Source organism: Hypanus sabinus, chromosome 7, assembly GCF_030144855.1.
Source record: "Hypanus sabinus isolate sHypSab1 chromosome 7, sHypSab1.hap1, whole genome shotgun sequence".
NCBI classification, from domain to species: Eukaryota; Metazoa; Chordata; class Chondrichthyes; order Myliobatiformes; family Dasyatidae; genus Hypanus; species Hypanus sabinus.
Genome location: NC_082712.1, coordinates 112,992,187 through 113,014,512, shown reverse-complemented (window position 1 = coordinate 113,014,512; position 22,326 = coordinate 112,992,187). Strand labels below are relative to the sequence as shown.

Genomic DNA, 22,326 nt, shown 5'->3' with positions numbered 1-22,326 from the left:
CTCTACACTGGTGTCTCCCACACCTCTACACTGGTGTTCCTCCCACACCTCTACACTGGTGATCCTCCCACACCTCTACACTGGTGTCTCCCACACCTCTACACTGGTGTCCCCCACACCTCTACACTGGTGATCCTCCCACACCTCTACACTGGTGATCCTCCCACACCTCTAGACTGGTGTCTCCCACACCTCTACACTGGTGATCCTCCCACACCTCTACACTGGTGATCCTCCCACACCTCTACACTGGTGTCTCCCACACCTCTACACTGGTGTCTCCCACACCTCTACACTGGTGTCTCCCACTCCTCTACACTGGTGTCTCCCACACCTCTACGCTGGTGTCTCCCACACCTCTACACTGGTGATCCTCCCACACCTCTACACTGGTGATCCTCCCACACCTCTACACTGGTGTCTCCCACACCTCTACACTGGTGTCTCCCACTCCTCTACACTGGTGATCCTCCCACACCTCTACGCTGATGTCCCCCACACCTCTACACTGGTGTCCCCCACACCTCTACACTGGTGATCCTCCCACACCTCTACGCTGATGTCCCCCACACCTCTACACTGGTGATCCTCCCACACCTCTACACTGGTGTCTCCCACACCTCTACACTGGTGTCTCCCGCACCTCTACACTGGTGTCTCCCGCACCTCTACACTGGTGTCTCCCGCACCTCTACACTGGTGTCTCCCGCACCTCTACACTGGTGTCTCCCGCACCTCTACACTGGTGTCTCCCGCACCTCTACACTGGTGTCTCCCACACCACTACACTGGTGTCTCCCACACCTCTACACTGGTGATCCTCCCACTCCTCTACACTGGTGATCCTCCCACACCTCTACACTGGTGATCCTCCCACACCTCTACACTGGTGTCTCCCACACCTCTACACTGGTGTCTCCCACACCTCTACACTGGTGATCCTCCCACACCTCTACACTGGTGATCCTCCCACACCTCTACACTGGTGATCCTCCCACACCTCTACACTGGTGTTCCTCCCACACCTCTACACTGGTGTCTCCCACACCTCTACACTGGTGTTCCTCCCACACCTCTACACTGGTGTCTCCCACACCTCTACACTGGTGATCCTCCTACACCTCTACACTGGTGATCCTCCCACACCTCTACACTGGTGATCCTCCCACACCTCTACACTGGTGATCCTCCCACACCTCTACACTGGTGATCCTCCCACACCTCTGCACTGGTGATTCTCCCACACCTCTACACTGGTGTCTCCCACACCTCTACACTGGTGTCTCCCACACCTCTACACTGGTGTCTCCCACACCTCTACACTGGTGTCTCCCACACCTCTACACTGGTGATCCTCCCACACCTCTACACTGGTGTTCCTCCCACACCTCTACACTGGTGTCTCCCACACCTCTACACTGGTGTTCCTCCCACACCTCTACACTGGTGATCCTCCCACACCTCTACACTGGTGTCTCCCACACCTCTACACTGGTGTCCCCCACACCTCTACACTGGTGTCCCCCACACCTCTACACTGGTGATCCTCCCACACCTCTACACTGGTGATCCTCCCACACCTCTACACTGGTGATCCTCCCACACCTCTGCACTGGTGTCTCCCACACCTCTGCACTGGTGTCTCCCACACCTCTAGACTGGTGTCTCCCACACCTCTACACTGGTGATCCTCCCACACCTCTACACTGGTGATCCTCCCACACCTCTACACTGGTGTCTCCCACACCTCTACACTGCTGTCTCCCACACCTCTACACTGGTGTCTCCCACTCCTCTACACTGGTGTCTCCCACACCTCTACGCTGGTGTCTCCCACACCTCTACACTGGTGATCCTCCCACACCTCTACACTGGTGATCCTCCCACACCTCTACACTGGTGTCTCCCACACCTCTACACTGGTGTCTCCCACTCCTCTACACTGGTGATCCTCCCACACCTCTACGCTGATGTCCCCCACACCTCTACACTGGTGTCCCCCACACCTCTACACTGGTGATCCTCCCACACCTCTACGCTGATGTCCCCCACACCTCTACACTGGTGATCCTCCCACACCTCTACACTGGTGTCTCCCACACCTCTACACTGGTGTCTCCCACACCTCTACACTGGTGTCTCCCACACCTCTACACTGGTGTCTCCCACTCCTCTACGCTGGTGATCCCCCCACACCTCTACACTGGTGTCTCCCACACCTCTACACAGGTGATCCTCCCACACCTCTACACTGGTGTCTCCCACACCTCTACACTGGTGTCTCCCACACCTCTACACTGATGATCCTCCCACACCTCTACACTGGTGTCTCCCACACCTCTACACTGGTGTCTCCCACACCTCTACACTGATGATCCTCCCACACCTCTACACTGGTGATTCTCCCACACCTCTACACTGGTGATCCTCCCACACCTCTACACTGGTGTCTCCCACACCTCTACACTGGTGTCTCCCACACCTCTACTCTGGTGTCTCCCACACCTCTACACTGGTGTCTCCCACACCTCTACACTGGTGATCCTCCCACTCCTCTACACTGGTGATCCCCCCACACCTCTACACTGGTGATCCTCCCACACCTCTACACTGGTGTTCCTCCCGCACCTCTACACTGGTGTTCCTCCCACACCTCTACACTGGTGTCTCCCACACCTCTACACTGGTGTTCCTCCCGCACCTCTACACTGGTGTTCCTCACACACCTCTACACTGGTGTCTCCCACACCTCTACACTGATGATCCTCCCACACCTCTACACTGGTGTCTCCCACACCTCTACACTGGTGTCTCCCACACCTCTACACTGGTGATCCTCCCACACCTCTACACTGGTGTCTCCCACACCTCTACACTGGTGTCTCCCACACCTCTACACTGGTGTCTCCCACACCTCTACACTGGTGTCTCCCACACCTCTACACTGATGATCCTCCCACACCTCTACACTGGTGTCTCCCACACCTCTACACTGGTGATCCTCCCACACCTCTACACTGGTGATCCTCCCACTCCTCTACACTGGTGATCCTCCCACACCTCTACACTGGTGTCTCCCACACCTCTACACTGGTGTCTCCCACACCTCTACACTGGTGTTCCTCCCACACCTCTACACTGGTGTCTCCCACACCTCTACACTGGTGTCTCCCACACCTCTACACTGATGATCCTCCCACACTTCTACACTGGTGTCTCCCACACCTCTACACTGATGATCCTCCCACACCTCTACACTGGTGTCTCCCACACCTCTACACTGATGTCTCCCACACCTCTACACTGGTGTCCCCCACACCTCTACACTGGTGTCTCCCACACCTCTACACTGGTGTCTCCCACACCTCTACACTGGTGTCTCCCACACCTCTACACTGGTGTCTCCCACACCTCTTCCTAGTCATTATGCTTGGGATGCATGAACATTCAACACTGCAGATGCCTGCTACCTGCTCTCCCACACCCCAGCACATCCCCATTCCTTTCTTTCCCTTTCTGATCCACCCAAGTCGTCTTGCACACTCACTTCTTTCTGCCCCACTTTGCCCGCCCCACCCCTGCAGTCCTCAGCTCCCAATTTCTTCCCCATCCGTAACTGCCTGCTCCCGCCTGCCATCTTCGTCCCCTAAGCCATCCACAGCTCCCACTGTTCACCTTTGGCCAGCTTCCTTCTCTCCCCTCCTCTCATGTTCTAACTTGCTCTCTGATCAGATTCCATCTCCTGTTGCTCTCTGTAACTACTCCCACTCTTCTCTCCATCACCTGCACCGAGTCCAGAGGAAGATTCTGAGCCCAGAATATCCAGGGTTCATTCCCCTCCATCCAAGCTGCAATTCCCCAGCAGTCCGTGAGCGACATCTCAGTGTTTCCTTCACCTTTAGAATCCCTTGTGTCTTCTCCTATGCCTGCCAACCTTCCCCCCTCTCCTCTCTATGCAGCCTCTTTGTCCTTTACACTCCCAGTCCTGATCCAGGTTCTGAAGTCTCTTGTGTCTCCCTGAGTTTGGATACTGCTTGTTCTCCCCCATCCTCTCTCCTCTCATTCGCGTGGGAGTGTGGGCAGTCTTGGGCAGGAGGCCTCCACCACAAGGGAAGGGGACTGAAGGGGAATCTGGCTTCAAGACTGCAATCTGGATTTAGAATTGGAATTGGTTTATTACGGTGGAAAGCTTTTCCTGAATACTGTTCACACAGATCAAATCATTTACACAATGAATTGAGAAAGAACACGGTAAAAATGCCAGAAGAAAGTGCAGAGGAAGTCAACGCAATGTAAACTGGGAGAGTACACACAGGTACAACATACAGGCGGGATCTCAGACTGGTCCCTGGACAGGGTTTCCGCACCACAGTCTCCTCCCTGAAGTGGCAGGATCAGACCAGCAGATGGCAGTGCTGGTCAACTTTTCCTGCAGGTCTCTCGCTCCAGATGCTATTCACTGGGTGCAAACCAGCTGGTGAGGAAGTGTCTCGGCCTTGAAACATTGGCGATCCACGTCTGTCCATAGATGCTGCCGGACCTGCTGGGAGTGCTAGACTTCAGGCATGATGCACTGCTGAACAAAACCCCTTCCAGTTCACAAGTCTACAGGCAGAGCCCCCATCGCTTCAGAACCACAGCTTACACTGTAGCTGACTTAACCTTTCACTCCCCCGCAGTTCATTCCATGTACGTACCACCCACTATGTAAAAAACAGTTTAAAAGTTGCCCCTAAGTTCCTATTAGTATTTTTGTTCCCTCACCTTAAACCTATGTTTTTGATTCTCCAACCTTTGGAAAAGACCATGCACATTCATCCTATCTGTGCCCCTAATGATTGTATACACCCAGATAAGATCAGCTCTCAGAGTCTCCATAAAGACCAACCTCTTCGTTTTGCTCATGCCTTCAGTCCTGGTACATTCCCATAAACACTTGCACTCCTTCCAGCGGAATGACGTCTTCCCCTCACCAGGACGACACAAACTATGCCCAGTACTCCTAATGCACCCCAGTGTCTTGTCCACTGCAACCTGCGTTAAGACCAGTGTGCCTGAGCCGCCTTCATCACACTGTGACTCCACCTTCAGGGAACCATTTATCTGAACTCCCTGGGGCTTCGCCATTCACTGTGAAAGTCCCAGCTTGATCTTACTTTACAAAATGCAACGTTTTTATTTAGAGGTACAGCACGGTAATGAGCCCACACTGCCCAATTATACACATGACCAATTAACCCTTGGAACGTGGGAGGACCCGGAGGAAACTCACATGGTTACGCAGAGGACGTACAAATTCCTCACAGAGTTTGGCAGAACTGAATCCAAATTGCTGGCACTGTAACACATTGTGCTAACCACTATGCTATGGCGTGGTGACCCTTCTCGAACTAATTTGAATAAATCTCCATTTGGTATTACTGAGCCCATTTACCCAGCTAATCAAGATCCTCGTAATACACGTATGAAGACAATATTATATGTGAAGAACCACTATGTGACCACAGTGCTAAAGAGTGGTGTGATTTATGTTTGAGCTGTTGTCACCCTGTATTATCAATAACGCATCTTGACCCGGCTTTCATTGATAATTTGGATTGTGGTGGGAGCAGTCACTCCAGCTCCAGAAACCCTCCACCGCAGGTTTACACCGGGATCTTTTATTCTGTTGCAGTTACGAGCATCACGCTGTTTGAAGTGGGAGCGCTGGCCTGGGGAGCGTCACTACTTCTGTTCAGCAGGGGTCTCTTCATCATCATCAGCGTCTATTACTATTACCAAGTGGGCCTCAAGCCGAAGAAGGTGTGAGGAGCCTGGTGCGACTGACCGACGGACCACTGGCCATGCGAACTCTGAACCCCGCGTCAGGGGTTTATTTTGTAATTTCTGCATCATGTTCTGTTTCTCTCGCTTGGATTTGTGCCTTTCTAGTACAGTACTATTGTATTCAGAAACTGTGTGTGCTCTGCGCGCTCGAGAGTGTGTGAGAGTGTAAAGATCTGTGTGTGTGTGTGTGTGTGTGTGTGTGTGTGAGAGAGAGAGAGTGAAGGAGAGAGATCTGTCTGTGTGTGTATGTGAGAGAGAGTGAAGGAGAGAGAGAGTAAAGATCTATCTGTGTGTGTGAGAGAGAATGTAAAGATCTGTCTGTGTGTGTGTGAGAGAGAGAGAGAGAGAATTTAAAGATCAGTCTGTGTGTGTGAGAGAGAGAGAGAGAGAGTGTGTATAAAGATCTATCTGTGTGTGTGTGTGCGAGAGAGAGAGAGTGAAGGAGAGAGATCTGTGTGTGTGTGTGTGTGTGTGTGTGTGTGAGAGAGAGAGAGAGAGAGAGAGAGAGATATCTGGCTGTGTGTCTATGTGCATTTGTATGTGCGCCTGTGTCTTTGTAAGTCCATTTAAGTGTGCCTGTGTGTGTTTTTGACTGTAAATGTGTCATTCTATCCATATGTGTGACTGTAATTGTGTGTAATTCCATGTGTTTGTGGGTGTGCACACACACGCCTGGAAATGTGTGTACGGCCATATAAGTGTTGTGTGTATTTGCAAGTGTGTGTGTATTTATATGTGAGCCTTCATTCTGAATGTTTGTGAATGCGTGCTTGTGTTTGGTGTGTGTGTGTGTGTGTGTGTGTGTGTGTGTGTGTGTGTGAAACACTGTAACCCAGTTGTGACCCGGACTTCTGAGTGGAAATGTCCCAGTGCAACGGCTTTGAAACTCTGCCGCCCGGGTTCCCTGTCATCATCGAACATGACAACGGACAACCACCGTCGTGTATCATGTCTGTATGTTTGTGTGTTCCTCTCTCCCTCTCTGACTTTTTGAATCAATGAATGCGTGTGCATGCGTGTGCTTGTGCGTGTGCGTGTGTGTGTGTGTGTGTGTGTGTGTGTGTGTCAGTGTGTGTGTGTGTGTGTGTGTGTGTGCATGTGTGTTCTACCCAGTGTAAGTGCAGCAGTAGTTCGACAATGTTGACTTCTTTACCTCAACAATGATCAATAAATCTGTGATGTGACCCGGAGGATGGTTTGGTCAGTGATGCCTGCAATACACCCACCCTCCATCAGGAGGAGCCAAGGAGCCAGCAACGCTTCAGGGTCTCGTCGCCCGGGAGGGAGGCGACACCATTCGCGCAGGGAGAGAAATGTCGCTGAGATCCGCTGGTTCTGGTACCCATTCTGATCCAGTTTAAGCAAAAACAGGACTTATATTCTGTGTGTTATCCAGGTGTGTGTGTTTGTGTGTGACCACCGGACAGCAGCATGGACAACTAGGAATGTTCCATGGAAATTCACGGCAGGCCGTTCAGACCATCAAGTATCTACTAGCCATGGTGGAGCGTCAGTGAATCCCAGTTCTCAGCACTTGCGGGGGTAGCGCTGCAGGTTTCGGCTCTTCATTTTATGTTTTTGGGGTTCGTGTTTAAACACGAGGATGTCTCTCCCTCCACAGCAAACAGCAACTAGAAGAAGGGGACATGGCCTCACGATTCGGGGGGGAGTAGATTTAGGACGGAGATGAGGAGGAACTGCTTTTCCCCGAGTGTGGCAAATTGGTGGAACTCTCTGCCCAATGAAGCAGTGGAGGCTACCTCAGTAAATAAGACAAGGTTGGATAGAGTTTTCCATAGTAGGAGAATTATGGGGAAAAGGCAGGTAGGTGGAGATGAGTCCATGGCCAGATCAGCCATGATCTTAGTGAATGGCGGAGCAGGTTCAGTGGGCCAGATGGCCGACTCCTGCTCCTATTTCCTATTTTCTAAGTCCCACCCCTCCTCGGCCCCATCACTGTGGAGTGAGATCATTCGCACAAAGCTCCCTCTACCAACGAACTTCAGTTGCCGCCCACGATGACCGTTCCGTGAAGGACCTCCTTCCCGTTCACACTGTCCAGCAACACGCTCGGATTGCTGGAGGAGCTCAGCCGGTCTGGCAGCATCCATGAGGGGAAGAAGCAGCCGAGGTTTCGGGCCAGGATCTGCAGAACTTTCTGTGTCTCCTCTCACTTGCCTTTGTTGCCATGGAAACAACTCAGCCAGGACGGTCACTCCTCACAATTGTCACAGAGCACCATGTCCACTGAGTGTCAGGACACTCAGCCCATTGAGTGACCTACCTAGCCACTCCCATTCCCTGGCCTCTCCCCTCTGCCCTGTGAATTCAATCCTTCCAGTCTTAATGCACCTTCCTCTCATGTTCTGAGCCTACACGAATCTACCTGAGTCCATTTCTTCACTACACCAAAGAATCATTCCTCACAGGAATCAATCTGGTGAATTACTCTGTGCCTTCTCTGAAGAATTCCACGTCCTCCCTGCCCACTGTACTCCAGCTGGTGCTTTAGAAAGACTCACCTTGTTTCTGAACTCCACAACTCTGTGGAAAAGCCCTTGGCCACCTCTGCTTGGGTAAAGTTCTCACTACCACTTGGGTAAAAGCCCTTGGCCCCGTTTACTTGGGGAAGAACTCTCTGTTCCCTGTGCTGGTGTAAGAGCCCTCAGTCCTCTCTGCTTGGGGAACTACTTCCTTAAACTGCTCTGCCGCTTTCAACAAAGCTTGCACATCTCACCGTTCACTTCCTCTTAGAACTCACACCTGCAGTTTACATCTCTTCGGCTTAAAACATCAGTCACCTCTTCTCCTCCACTTCCAACAGCCTCTCCATCTTCTGCTTAAAAATCTATTAGCATCCTCCTCACAGTTCACTCTGCTTCCAAGAAACCCTTCACTCCAACAAGGAAAGCAGGGAACAGCACCGTCATCAGCTGACAGAGCCACAGCCTCAGCCACCCGACTTCGATGTCGGCGTATTGCCGATTTGGATGAGAGTGTAAATGGTAGGATTATTAACTCTGTAGATGACACTGAAGTGGTCAGTGAAGACTTTGAGCAGCGATCAGAAGTGTGAGAAGATGTGTCTCACTCTGGTTTGCCGACTGATCCGCGGCAGTCTGGTGTTTTGAGCAGTGGTCAGTCAGGGTCCAAGAACAAATAAAAGTCAGGCGGGGTAAGCAGAGCGGCCTTTGTTGGAGTGGACGGTGTTAGAGCGTTTCTTTGAGGCTTCGGCGATGAGAGTTTTAATTAAGAAAAGATGAGAAAGCTATAGGTAAATTATTTCCCAGTCATTTTATTGTTTCCTTCTGTATATTTGCACAGTTAGTACAGTAGCGATGCCAGCTGAATGATGTGGAAAGGAATGGGCACGTCCAGTGACCCCGATGACTAAGCCTGCATGAGGAGGGTCCAGCTGCAGCTTCTGACGCTCTGTGTTAAGGACAGAGCTGGAAATGGATGAACTCTGGATCATTCGGGAAGCTGAGGGGGGTGCTAAAACATATAGAGAGGTAGTTACATCCAAGATGCAGGGCAAAGGCGAATGGCTGATGGGATGGGGTAAGGGGTTACGTTAAACAGCCAGTGCAGTGCAGACTACCCCGTGGCCACCCCCCTCAATGATAAATATACCACTTGTTTGGGCGGGGGATGACCTAGCAGAGGAAAGTTACAGCAGTCAGGTCTGTGGCTCAGTAAGGAAGCGGGAATAAGTGAAGAGCTGCCGTAATTGGGGAATTCATTAGTCAAAGGGAACAGAAAGGAGGTTCTGTGGGCAAGGATGAGGATCCCAGGTGGTACGTTGCTTCACTGGTGCAAGGATCCGGAACATTCTTTAGTGGGTGGGTGAGCAGACAGAGGTAGTTGTCCATGTAGGTAGGAAGAGTGACGGGGTTCTGCAAAGTGAGTTCAGGGCCAGTTAAAAGGCCAGAACCTCCAGAGGTGTGATCTCAGGACTGCTGGCCGTGCCACATGCTAGTTAGCTCAGAAATGGGAAGATCATATAATATGTTGCTAAGGAATTGGAGTAGGAGGGAGGGCCAGATTTTGGATCATTGATCTCCCTTCCAGAGAAGGTCAGACCTGTACAGAGCAGATGGTTTGCACTAGAACTGGGAGGGGTCTAAAATCCTAGTGGGAATGTTTGTTAATGCTATATGGTGGGGTTTAAGCTCGAGTCCCAGGAGGATGGGAACCAGAGTGCCTGACAGATAATGGAGAGGTTGTGGACACAGATGTTGTTAAGACCTCAAAGAAAGTCAAGAATCGAAAGGTTGCATGTGCTGGGACTGAACTGTCTGTGTTTCAATGAAAGAAGTATTGCAGGAAAAGCAGATGAGCTCAAGGCAGGGATTAACACCTGGAATTATAAATTACGATATTGTAGACATTAGTGAGACTCGGTTGCAGGAGGGGAAGGACTGGCAGCTCAATACTCCGGGACTGCACTCCTTTAGATGCGACAGAGCAGGACGGTTTTGACAGTGGGATGGCTGGCATTGCTAGTCAGAGAAAATGTCACAACAAAGTTTGTATGTTCCTGTCAGAATAAAAGGTAGAGATAACAGATTTAGGGAGCCTTGGCTTTCAACAGATATTGAGGCCCTTGTTAAAACAAAAGGATGTGCTGAGAAAGTAGGAACAGATGAGGTGTTTCTGGAGTATAAGAACTGCAAGAGAACACTTAGGAAAGAAATCAGGAGGGTGAGAAGAAGGGGTGATCAGAATGGTATTTATGTGTGGAGCGGAAAGGGATGGGGGAGACCATGGAAGTGAGGCAAAGCAACATGAACTCTATACAGACAACAGAGGAGGAGGTTTTGTTGTCTTGAGGCAAGTTAAGGTGGATAAATCCCCAAAACCCAACAAGGTGTTCTCTTGGACCCTGTGGGGGGCAAGTACAGAAATTTCAGGGGCCCGAGCTGAGATATTGAAATCATCCTTAGCGACAGGTGAAATACTGGCAGATTAGAGGATAGCCTATGTTGTTTCACTGTTTAAGAAATGCTTTAAAAGTAAACCAGGAAATTATAGGCTGTTGCGCCTGACATCAGTAGTGGGAAAGTTATTGGAAGGTATTCTAAGGGACCAGATATATGAGTATTTGGATAGATAGGGACTGATTAGGGACAGTCAGCTTTGTGTGTGGTAGGTTGTGTCTAACCAGACAGACAGATATACTTTATTGATCCCGAGGGAAATTGGGTTTTGTTACAGTCGCACCTACCAAGAATAGAGTAGAAATATAACAATATAAAACCATAAATAATTAAATAATAATAAGTAAATAATTCCAAGTGGAAATAAGTCCAGGACCAGCCTATTGGCTCAGAGTGTCTGATACTCAGAAGGAGGAGTTGTAAAGTTTGATGGCCACAGGCAGGAATGACTTCCTATGACGCTCAGTGTTACATCTCGGTGGAATGAGTCTCTGGCTGAACATACTCCTGTGCCTAACCAGTACATTATGGAGTGGATGGGAGACATTGTCCAAGATGGCATGCAACTTGGACAGCATCCTCTTTTCAGACACCAACGTCAGAGTCCAGTTCCACCCCCACAACATCACAGGCCTTACAAATGAGTTTGTTGGTGTCTGCTACCCTCACCCTGCTGCCCCAGCACACAACAGCAAACATGATAGTGTGGCGACCCACTTTCTGCACAGGTGAACCGGCTCACAAATAGCCAGCGTGCGGGGGGAGACTTTGGTAATGCACCTCTGACATCATTTCCGCCCGGAGAGGGCGGGCGCGAGGGATTAAATGCCAGCGCAGCAAAGTTTGAATAAACTAGTCTCGAAACGACTTACCGACTGCGTGTCGTTATTTCAGTGCTGTGTTTAGCACATCGCTACATTGGTGACCCCGACGGTCCAAATGGGATTTGGACCAAAGATGACCAACTCTTCATCTGTTCACGCAGTTTCGCTAAAGCTGCCGACTTTCTGGACGCTGCGACCACGCGTGTCGTTAGCCAAGCAGAAGCCCAGTTCCAGATTTGGCAGATATCCTCTGATTCCACACGTTACTACCACATGGTGAGCGCCCTTGACCAGGAGATGGCTGCCCAGGTTGAGGATTTCATACAGTCACCCCCGGAAGAAGGCAAATATGAAGCATTCAAAGCGCTGCTCATTGGGACCTTTGGCCTCTCACGGCGTGAGCAGGGTGCCCGCCTGCTTCACCTGGATGGTTTGGGAGACAGGCTGCCGTTAGCATTGATGAACGAGATGCTGTCCCTGGCTGACGGACACAAGCCCTGCCTCATGTTCGAGCAAGCGTTCCTGGAGCAACTGCCCGAGGACATACATCTGCTGCTGGCCGACACAGATTTCAGCGACCCCCGGAAGGTGGCGGCCTGGGTAGACGTACTATGGAAAGCCAAGAGAGAGAGCGTGGTGTCCGTCCGTCAGATTACCAGGCCACGCGCCCAACAGCGGACCAGACCAAGCCTGGCAGGGGGGCACACACAACACAGGCAGGAGTGAGGAGGCCAGTGAACAGTGGTGTTTCTACCACCAGCGGTGGGGCACAGAAGCCCACCGTTGTCACCCGCCCTGCAAGGCCAGGGCCATAGCCCGCTGCCACTAATGACTATGGCGGCTGGCCACCAGGACAGCCTCTTGTACGTCTGGGACAAACAGTCGGGACGCCGCTTCTTGGTCGACACCGGAGCGGAGATCAGCGTCTTGTCCCCGACAGGGTACGACACCCGCAACAGGAAGCCAGGACCCACCCTGAGGGCTGCAAATGGCAGCACGATACGGACCTATGGCACCCGCACAGTGCAGCTGCAGTTGGGTGCCAGCCAGTTCAAGCGGGACTTCACACTGGCCGCGGTGGCCCAACCACTCCTGGGGGCGGACTTCTTGCGAGCTCGCAGCCTGCTGGTCGACTTGCAAGGGAAAAGACTGGTACATGCCGAGACTTTCCAAATGTTCTCCCTGGGTGAAGCCAAGTTGCCGGCCCCACACCTGGACTCCATCACGCTGTCAGACAACGAATTCACCAGAATCCTGGCGGACTTTCCATCAATTCTGGCACCGCAGTTCACGGCAGCCATGCCCAGACACGGGATACAGCACCACATCCCGACCCAGGGACCACCCCTCCAAGCCCGCACACGAAGGCTCACCCCGGAAAAGCTCCGGCTGGTGAAGGAGGAGTTCAAGAGGATGGAGGAATTGGGGATCGTACGGAGGTCTGACAGCCCATGGGCCTCCCCCCTGCACATGGTGCACAAAGCAGCTGGGGGTTGGAGACCATGCGACGACTACCGCAGACTGAACGAGGCTACAACACCGGATACCTACCCCGTGCCGCACATACAGGACTTTGCAGCAAACCTTTCCAATCATTTCCAAAGTAGACCTCGTCCGGGGATACCATCAAATCCTGGTGCACCCTGAAGACATCCCCAAAACAGCACTCACCACCCCGTTCCGCCTGTTCGAATTCCTCCGAATGCCGTTCAGCCTGAAGAATGCCGCACAGACGTTCCAGCGGCTAATGGACGCGGTGGGATGTGACCTGGACTTTGCGTTCATTTATTTGGACGACATCCTTACAGCCAGCAGTAGTCGCCAGGAGCATCTGTCTCACCTCCACCAGCTCTACTCCCGCCTGAGTGATTTCGGCCTCATGATCAACCCGGCCAAATGCCAGTTCAGTCTCGATACCATCGACAGGATTACCAAAGACGGGGCAACACCTCTGCCCGCCAAGGTAGACGCGATCCGCCGCTTTGCCTGGCCCAACACGGTCAAAGACCTACAGGAGTTCGTTGGTGTGGTGAATTTCTACCACCGTTTCCTCCCCTCAGCAGCCCGTATCATGCGCCCTTTATACACCCTGATGTCTGGTAAAGGCAAGGACATTACTTGAGACGAGAAGGCTGTGGCCGCTTTCGTTAAAGCCAAGGAAACCTTGGCAGATGCCGCGATGCTGGTGCACCCCAGAACGGACGTTCCAACCGCACTCACGGTGGACATATCCGACACAGCAGTCGGTGGGGTGCTGGAGCAGCTCATCAAGGGGCGCTGGCAACCCCTGGTGTTCTTCAGCAAGCACCTACGACCACCCGAACTCAAGTACAGTGCTTTCGACCGGGAGCTGTTGGCACTATATCTGGCAATCTGGCATTTCAGGTACTTCTTAGAAGGCAGGCAGATCACCACGTTCACGGACCACAAACCGTTGACCTTCGCATTCACGAAGGTGTCTGATCCCTGGTCGGCTCGCCAGCAGCGACATCTGTCCTACATCTCCGAGTACACGACGGACATCCAGCATGTCTCGGGGAAGAACAACGTCGTGGTGGATGCACTCTCCAGACCAGCTGTCCAGGCCCTGTCCCTGGGGGTGGACTATGCAGCACTGGCAGAGGCGCAGCAGGCAGACGATGGGATGCCCAGCTACAGGACCGCAGTCTTGGGTTTGCAGCTGCAGGACTTTCTCGTAGGCCCAGGTGAGAGGACCCTCCTGTGCGATGTGGCTACTGGCCAACCTCGCCCCATTGTCCTGGCAGCCTGGAGGCGGCGAGTTTTCGACTCCATACACGGTTTGGCGCACCCATCTATCAGGACAACCGTCCGGCTGGTCTCCAGCAAGTTCGCGTGGCACGGACTTCGCAAGCAGGTCAGTGAATGGGCCAGAATGTGCACGCAGTGCCAAACAGCCAAGGTGCAGCGGCACACTAAAGCCCCGCCACAGCAGTTCGAACCCACCCACCGGAGGTTCAACCACATTCATGTGGATATCGTGGGCCCCCTACCAGTGTCCCGAGGAGCATGGTACCTCCTAACTATGGTAGACCGGTTCACGAGGTGGCCAGAGGCGGTCCCGCTCCCCGACACATCTGCTGATTCCTGCGTCCGAGCACTGATCGCAACCTGGGTAGCATGCTTCGGGGTACCGGCCCACATTACCTCCGACAGAGGTGCCCAGTTCACCTCCAGCCTATGGTCGGCTGTGGCCAGCCTGTTAGGAACGCAGCTACACCACACAACTGCCTACCACCTGCAGTCGAACAGACTGGTGGAACGCTTCCACCATCACTTGAAGTCGGCTCTCATGGCCCGCCTGAGAGGACCTAACTGGGTGGACGAGCTTCCCTGGGTCCTGCTTGGAATTCGCACAACGCCCAAAGAGGATCTGCACGCCTCGTTGGCCGAGTTGGTCTACGGCGTGCCCCTGGCCATCCCAGGTGAGTTCATACCAGCCCCAAGGGGGCAAGAGGAAGAACCCGCAGCTGTCCTGGACAGACCATGCGAAAGGCTCGGCAACCTGACCCCCGTACCGACTTCACAGCACAGACAGACCCCGACCCATGTACCCAAAGACCAGCAGAACTGTAAGTTTGTGTTTGTACGAAGGGGTGGACACCGAGCACCGCTACAGTGGCCGTACGAGGGGCCATTCCAGGTGATCAACAACAACGGGTCCACGTACGTTCTGGACATTGGGGGGAAAAGAGGAGGTTTTCAAGGTGGACCGACTCAAACCAGCCCATGTGGACGGCGCAGCCAGTTGAGGTTCAGGCACTGCAGCGCAGAGGCAGACCTCCCAAACAGAGGCTGATCCTGACTGTGGACATTGGGGGGGTGTATCGCCGGTTCTGGGGGGGGGATTATGTGGCGACCCACTTTCTGCGCAGCCGAACCGGCTCACAAGTAGCCAGCGCGCGGGGGGAGACTTTGGTATTGCACCTCTGACGTCATTTCCTCCCAGAGAGGGCGGGCGCGAGGGATTAAATGCCAGCGCCGCGAAGTTTGAATAAGCTCGTCTTGAAACAACTTACCGATTGCATGTCGTTACTTCAGCGCTGTGTGTAGCACATCGCTACAATAGCACTGGCCACCACAGACTTGTAGAACATCCTCAGCATTGTCTGGCAAATGTTAAAGGACCTCAGTCTCCTCAGGAAATAGAAACGGCTCTGACCCTTCTTGTAGACAGCCTCAGTGTTCTTTGACCAGTCCAGTTTATTGTCCATTCGTATCCCCAGGTATTTGTAATCCTCCACCATGTCCACACTGACCCCTTGGATGGAAACAGGGGTCACTGGTGCCTTAACCCTCCTCTGGTCCACCACCAGCTCCTTAGTCTTTTTCACATTAAGATGCAGATGATTCTGCTCGCACCATGTGACAAAGTTTCCCACCGTAGCCCTGTACTCAGCCTCATCTCCCTTGCTGATGCATCCAACTATGGCAGAGTCATCAGAAAACTTCTGAAGATGGAAAACTTAAGGAGTTTTGTTGAAGAGGTTACCAGGAAAGTTGATGAAGCAAAGTGGTGGATGATGTCTACATGGACTTTAGCAAGGCATTTGACAAGGTCCCGCATGGGAGGTTGGTCAGGAAGGTTCAGTCACTCAATATTCAGGATAAGGTAGTAAATTGGATTAGATATTGGCTTTTGGGAGAAGCCAGAGAGTGGTAGTAGATGGTTGCCTCTCTGACTGGAAACCTGTGACTGGGGAAGTGCTGCAGGGATCGGTGTTGGGTCCATTGTTGTTTGTCATCTATAACAATAATGTGGTTAACTGGATTAGCAAATTTGCAGATGACTCCATGATTGAGAGTGTAGAGGACAGCAAAGAAGACTATCATGGTTTGCAGAGGGATCTGGACCTGCTGGAAAATGGCAGATGAAATTTAATGCAGATAAGTGTGAGATATTCCTTTTTGGGAGGACCAATCGGGGTAGGTCTTACACAGTGAATGGTAGGGCACTGAGGAGTGTTGTAGAACAAATGGTTCTGGGAGTGGAGGTCCATAATTCATTGAAAGTAGATAGAGTCATAAAGAAAGCTTTTAGCACATTGGCCTTCATAAATTAAAGTGCAGAAGATGGGATGTTATGTTGAAATTGTATAAGACTTCGGTGAGGACTAATATGGAGTATTGTGTGCAGTTTTGGACTTGCAGAAAAGATGTAAATAAGGTTGAAAGGATACAGAGAAAGTTTACAAGGATGTTGCCAGACTAGAACCTGAGTTATAAGGAAAGATTGAATAGGTTAGGACTCTGTTTATTGAAATGTAGATTTAGGGGAGATTTAATAGAGGTATACTAAATTATAAGTGGTATAGATAGGGTAAATGCAAGCAGGCTTCTTCTGTTGAGGTCAAGGGTTGAGGGTGAAAGGTGAAAAGTTTAAGGGGAACATGAGGGCAAACATCTTCACTCAAAGGGCTGTGAGTGTGGAATGATCACGTGAACTCAATTTCAACATTTAAGAGAAGTTTAGATGGGTATATGGATAGTAGGCGTAGGGTGGCTAGGGGCAATGGGAGTAGGCAATTTAAATGGGTCAGATAGACTAGATAGGCCAAAAAGCCTGTTTCTGGCTGTATTTTTTAATGACTCTAGGGCTAAGATTACAGTAGGGTACAGATGGACTGGGAAAAAGGGCAAAGCAATGACAGATGGAAATTTCGCTCAGACAAATGTGAGGTGATGCATTTTGGGAAGTTTGACCAGGACAGGAGTTACACAGTGAATGGCAGGGCCCTGAGGTTTGTTGTGGAACAGATGGACCCTGGGATATGGGTCCAAGGTTTTCTGAAAGTGGCAACATAATAGTCAGTGTCTCACACCAGCAATTGAGGATCTAGTCAGTGATGCCAGTGACAGGTGGGAAGACACGTTGTAATGAGAATATCTGGTGGTTGCAACTGGTTTAGATTGAGTGAGTGAGTGAAATATTGGCAAGTGGAATTTAACTTAAGAAGGTGTCAGATCATGAATTGGGTTAAAGGAAACTGAAGGAAGATCTTTGTCTAAATGGTGAACTTTTGCAAAAACGTTCCCAAGCATGAATCACAAAATATTTTTTGACAGGTGCAGCAAGGCATTTGGAAGCCAAATGGCATCTAGGCCTTTATTGCAAGAGGGTTGGAGTTTAGTAACAGGGAAGTGTGTTTACAATTATACAGGGTGAGGGCACATCTGGACTATAGTGCACAACTTTGGTCTCCTTGTTTAAGAAGGAATAACCTTAGAAAGACACTGAAGAAGGCTACGCCAGGATAATTCCTAGGATGAAAAGATTGTCTTTTCATGAGGAACTGAAGAAACTAGGGTAACGTACTTTGAAGCCAAGGGTAATCTTTTCAAAACATTTAACTTGCTGGTGGATGGTTGAAGTTGAGATGGTTTCACTGGTGGGTGGATCTACTACGGGGGGGGGGGGGCAGGTTATTCTAAAATGAGGTGTATAGGAAGTGGTGGGCGTCTGGAATTCCCTGCTCCAGGAGATGTGGAGGAACTGAGAGAGGACTAGATATATTTATGTACAGTAAGTTCGAGTCTATGACTCTCTGAAAGTGGCTGCACAAGTTGATAGGGTGGTATAGAAGGAGCATGGCATGCTATTATTAGTAATGGCAATGAGTTCAGGAGTCAGAAAATTATATTGCAGCTTTATGAAGTCCAGTTAGGCTGCATCTGGACTATAGGAAGGGTACTGAGGCTTTGGAGAGGTTGTAGAACTTTAGCAGGATGCTGCCTGACCTAGAGGACATGCTGTAAGGTGAGGGCTGCTTTCTCTGGAGTGGTGGGCACTGAGGGGAGCCTGATAGAAGTTTTTTTAAATTATTAGAGGCATAGATATGGTAGTTAGCAGTATCTTTTACCCAAGTTCGAAATGTCTAATACCACAAGGTATGTGTTTCAAAGGAGATGTGTGGGGCAGATCTATTTTTAAAAGAACACGGAGGATGTCAGGAATGTGCTGCTAGGGGTGCTGGTGGAGGTACGTACATAGAAGCTTCTAGATCAGCACATGACGTACAGGGAGCGCAGGGATTTGTATATTGTGTAGGCAGAAGAGGTGAGTTTACTTTGGTCATTTAATTACCAATTTAGGTAGGTTGGTACAACATCCAGAGCTGTTCTGTGTTCTTTATTCTACCAAGGAAGTGAGGGTTACGGGGATGTCTGAGAAAGGGAGAAGAGCCTGGGGCCAGATCAGCCGTGATCATATTGGAAAGCAAGGCTCGCCTGCGCCTGTTCGAAGTTCAACCACTCCAGCTCCCGACGCTTTGTATCAGAATAGCTTTTTTATTGGAAATGATTCACAAGGAAATCAGACACAGACAATAGTCAGAGCAGCTCGACATATCCACCCTGAAGTACACGAGTTCACTCCAGTGGAGCGGACACCGCCTATACATCCACAAAGTTCTCACAGCACATACATCTCATATAAAAAACAGCTTAACACCTACAGGTTACTTACATATCACATCGATGCAGGAAACCACTCCACACTCGTCACAGATCAGATTTACTCCACATAAACGCACAAACCCTCAGGATTTCTTTTCTGTATTTGCTACACATGCATGTGTGTTGTGCTTTACTCTTATCACCGGTGAGAGGAGAAGAGAGAACCAGTGACAACTGATGGTCATAGGCAAAGAGCCAGGGTACAAAGACTTACAGTCAGAGATGGTTCTCACCTCTTTAGTATTAGTCCCACAGATCACAGTGCCAGGCTTTGTGTGTGCAGAAAACACTCGTACTGGAAAGATGTGACCCCTCAATCTGTCCCCAACTCAGTCCACACACACAAATCCAACAACAGCACTCTCTCTATCACACACACACACACATCTGACAACAGCACTCTCTCTATCACACACACACACATCTGAAAACAGCACTCTGTCTATCACACTCACACACATATGACAGCAGCACTCTCACAATCACACTCACACACATCCGACAACATCACAATCTCTATCACACAGTCACAAACATCTGACAACATCACACTCTGTCACACACACACACATCTGATAACAGCACTCTCTCTATCACACTCACATACATCTGACAACATCACTCTCTCTATCACACACACACACACCTGACAACAGCACTCTCTCTATCACACACACACACATCTGACAACAGCAATCTCTCTATCACACACACACACACATCTGACAACAGCACTCTGTCTATCACACTCACACACATATGACAGCAGCACTCTCACAATCACACTCACACACATCCGACAACATCACAATCTCTATCACACAGTCACAAACATCTGACAACATCACACTCTGTCACACACTCACACACATCTGACAACAGCACTCTCCCTATCACACACACACATCTGACAACAGCACTCTCTCTATCACCCACACACACAGATCTGATAACAGCACTCTATCACACACACATCTGACAACATCACTCTCTCTATCACACTCACACACATCTGACAAAAGCAGTCTGTCTATCACACATACACACATCTGACAATATCACTCTCTCTATCACACACAAGTACACACATCTGACAACAGCACTCTCTCTATCACACTCACACACATCTGACAACAGCGCTCTGTCTATCACACACACACACATCTGACAATATCACTCTCTCTATCACACACAAACACACACATCTGACAACATCACTCTCTCTATCACACTCACACACATCGAACAACAGCAATCTCTCTATCACACATACACACATCTGACAATATCACTCTCTCTATCACACACAAACACACACATCTGACAACATCACTCTCTCTATCACACTCACACACATCGAACAACAGCAATCTCTCTATCACACACACACACATCTGACAACATCACTATCTCACACAAACACACACATCTGATAACATCACTCTCTCTATCACACTCACACACATCTGACAACAGCGCTCTGTCTATCACACTCACACACATCGAACAACAGCAATCTCTCTATCACACACACACACATCTGACAACAGCGCTCTCTCTATCACACTCACACACATCTGACAACAGCGCTCTGTCTATCACACTCACACACATCGAACAACAGCAATCTCTCTATCACACACACACACATCTGACAACAGCGCTCTGTCTATCACACGCACACACATCTTTCAACAGTACTCTCTGTATCACACACACTCATCTGACAACATCACTCTCCCTATCACACTCACACACATCGAACAACAGCACTCTCTCGATCACACACACACACATCTGACAATATCACTCTCTCTATCACACACAAACACACACATCTGACAACATCACTCTCTCTATCACACTCACACACATCGAACAACAGCAATCTCTCTATCACACATACACACATCTGACAATATCACTCTCTCTATCACACACAAACACACACATCTGACAACATCACTCTATCACACTCACACACATCGAACAACATCACTCTCTCTATCACACTCACACACATCGAACAACAGCACTCTCTCTATCACACACACATCTGACAACAGCACTCTCTCTATCACACACACACACATCGAACAACATCACTCTCTCTATCACACACACACACATCTGACAACATCACTCTCTCTATCACACTCACACACATCGAACAACAGCACTCTCTCTATCACACACACACACATTTGACAACATCACTCTCTCACACAAACACACACATCTGACAACATCACTCTCTCTATCACACACACATCTGACAACAGCACTCTCTCTATCACCCACACACACAGATCTGATAACATCACTATCTCTAACACATACACACACATCTGACAACATCACTCTCTCTATCACACTCACACACATCGAACAACAGCACTCTCTCTATCACACGCACACACATCTGACAACAGTACTCTCTGTATCACACACACTTATCTGACAACATCACTCTCCCTATCACACTCACACACATCGAACAACAGCACTCTCTCTATCACACACACACACATTTGACAACATCACTCTCTCACACAAACACACACATCTGACAACAGCACTCTCTCTATCACACACATACACATCTGACAACAGCACTCTCTCTATCACACTCACACACATCTGACAACAGCACTCTCTCTATCACACACATACACATCTGACAACATCACTCTCTCACACAAACACACACATCTGACAACATCACTCTCTCTATCACACTCACACACATCGAACAACAGCACTCTCTCTATCACACGCACACACATCTGACAACAGTACTCTCTGTATCACACACACTTATCTGACAACATCACTCTCTCTATCACACTCACACACATCTGACAACAGCACTCTCTCTATCACACACACACACACACATCTGACAACAGCACTCTCTCTATCACACACATACACATCTGACAACAGCACTCTCTCTATCACACACATACACATCTGACAACAGCACTCTCTCTATCACACACACACACACACACACATCTGACAACAGCACTCTCTCTATCACACACATACACATCTGACAACAGCACTCTCTCTATCACACTCACACACATCTGACAACAGCACTCTCTCTATCACACACATACACATCTGACAACATCACTCTCTCACACAAACACACACATCTGACAACATCACTCTCTCTATCACACTCACACACATCGAACAACAGCACTCTCTCTATCACACGCACACACATCTGACAACTGTACTCTCTGTATCAC

General features: G+C 50.1%; 1 protein-coding gene across 1 annotated transcript in view; it reads left to right on the top strand.

Moving 5' to 3' along the window:
- Positions 1-7,010, top strand: part of tp53i11b (tumor protein p53 inducible protein 11b) — a 131,455-nt gene extending 124,445 nt beyond the window's left edge. The window contains exon 5 of the mRNA XM_059975423.1: positions 5,675-7,010. Coding sequence (XP_059831406.1) covers positions 5,675-5,808 — 134 coding nt within the window. The 3' untranslated portion in view covers positions 5,809-7,010. The remainder of the gene's footprint in view (positions 1-5,674) is intronic.
- Positions 7,011-22,326: the final 15,316 nt, after the last annotated feature.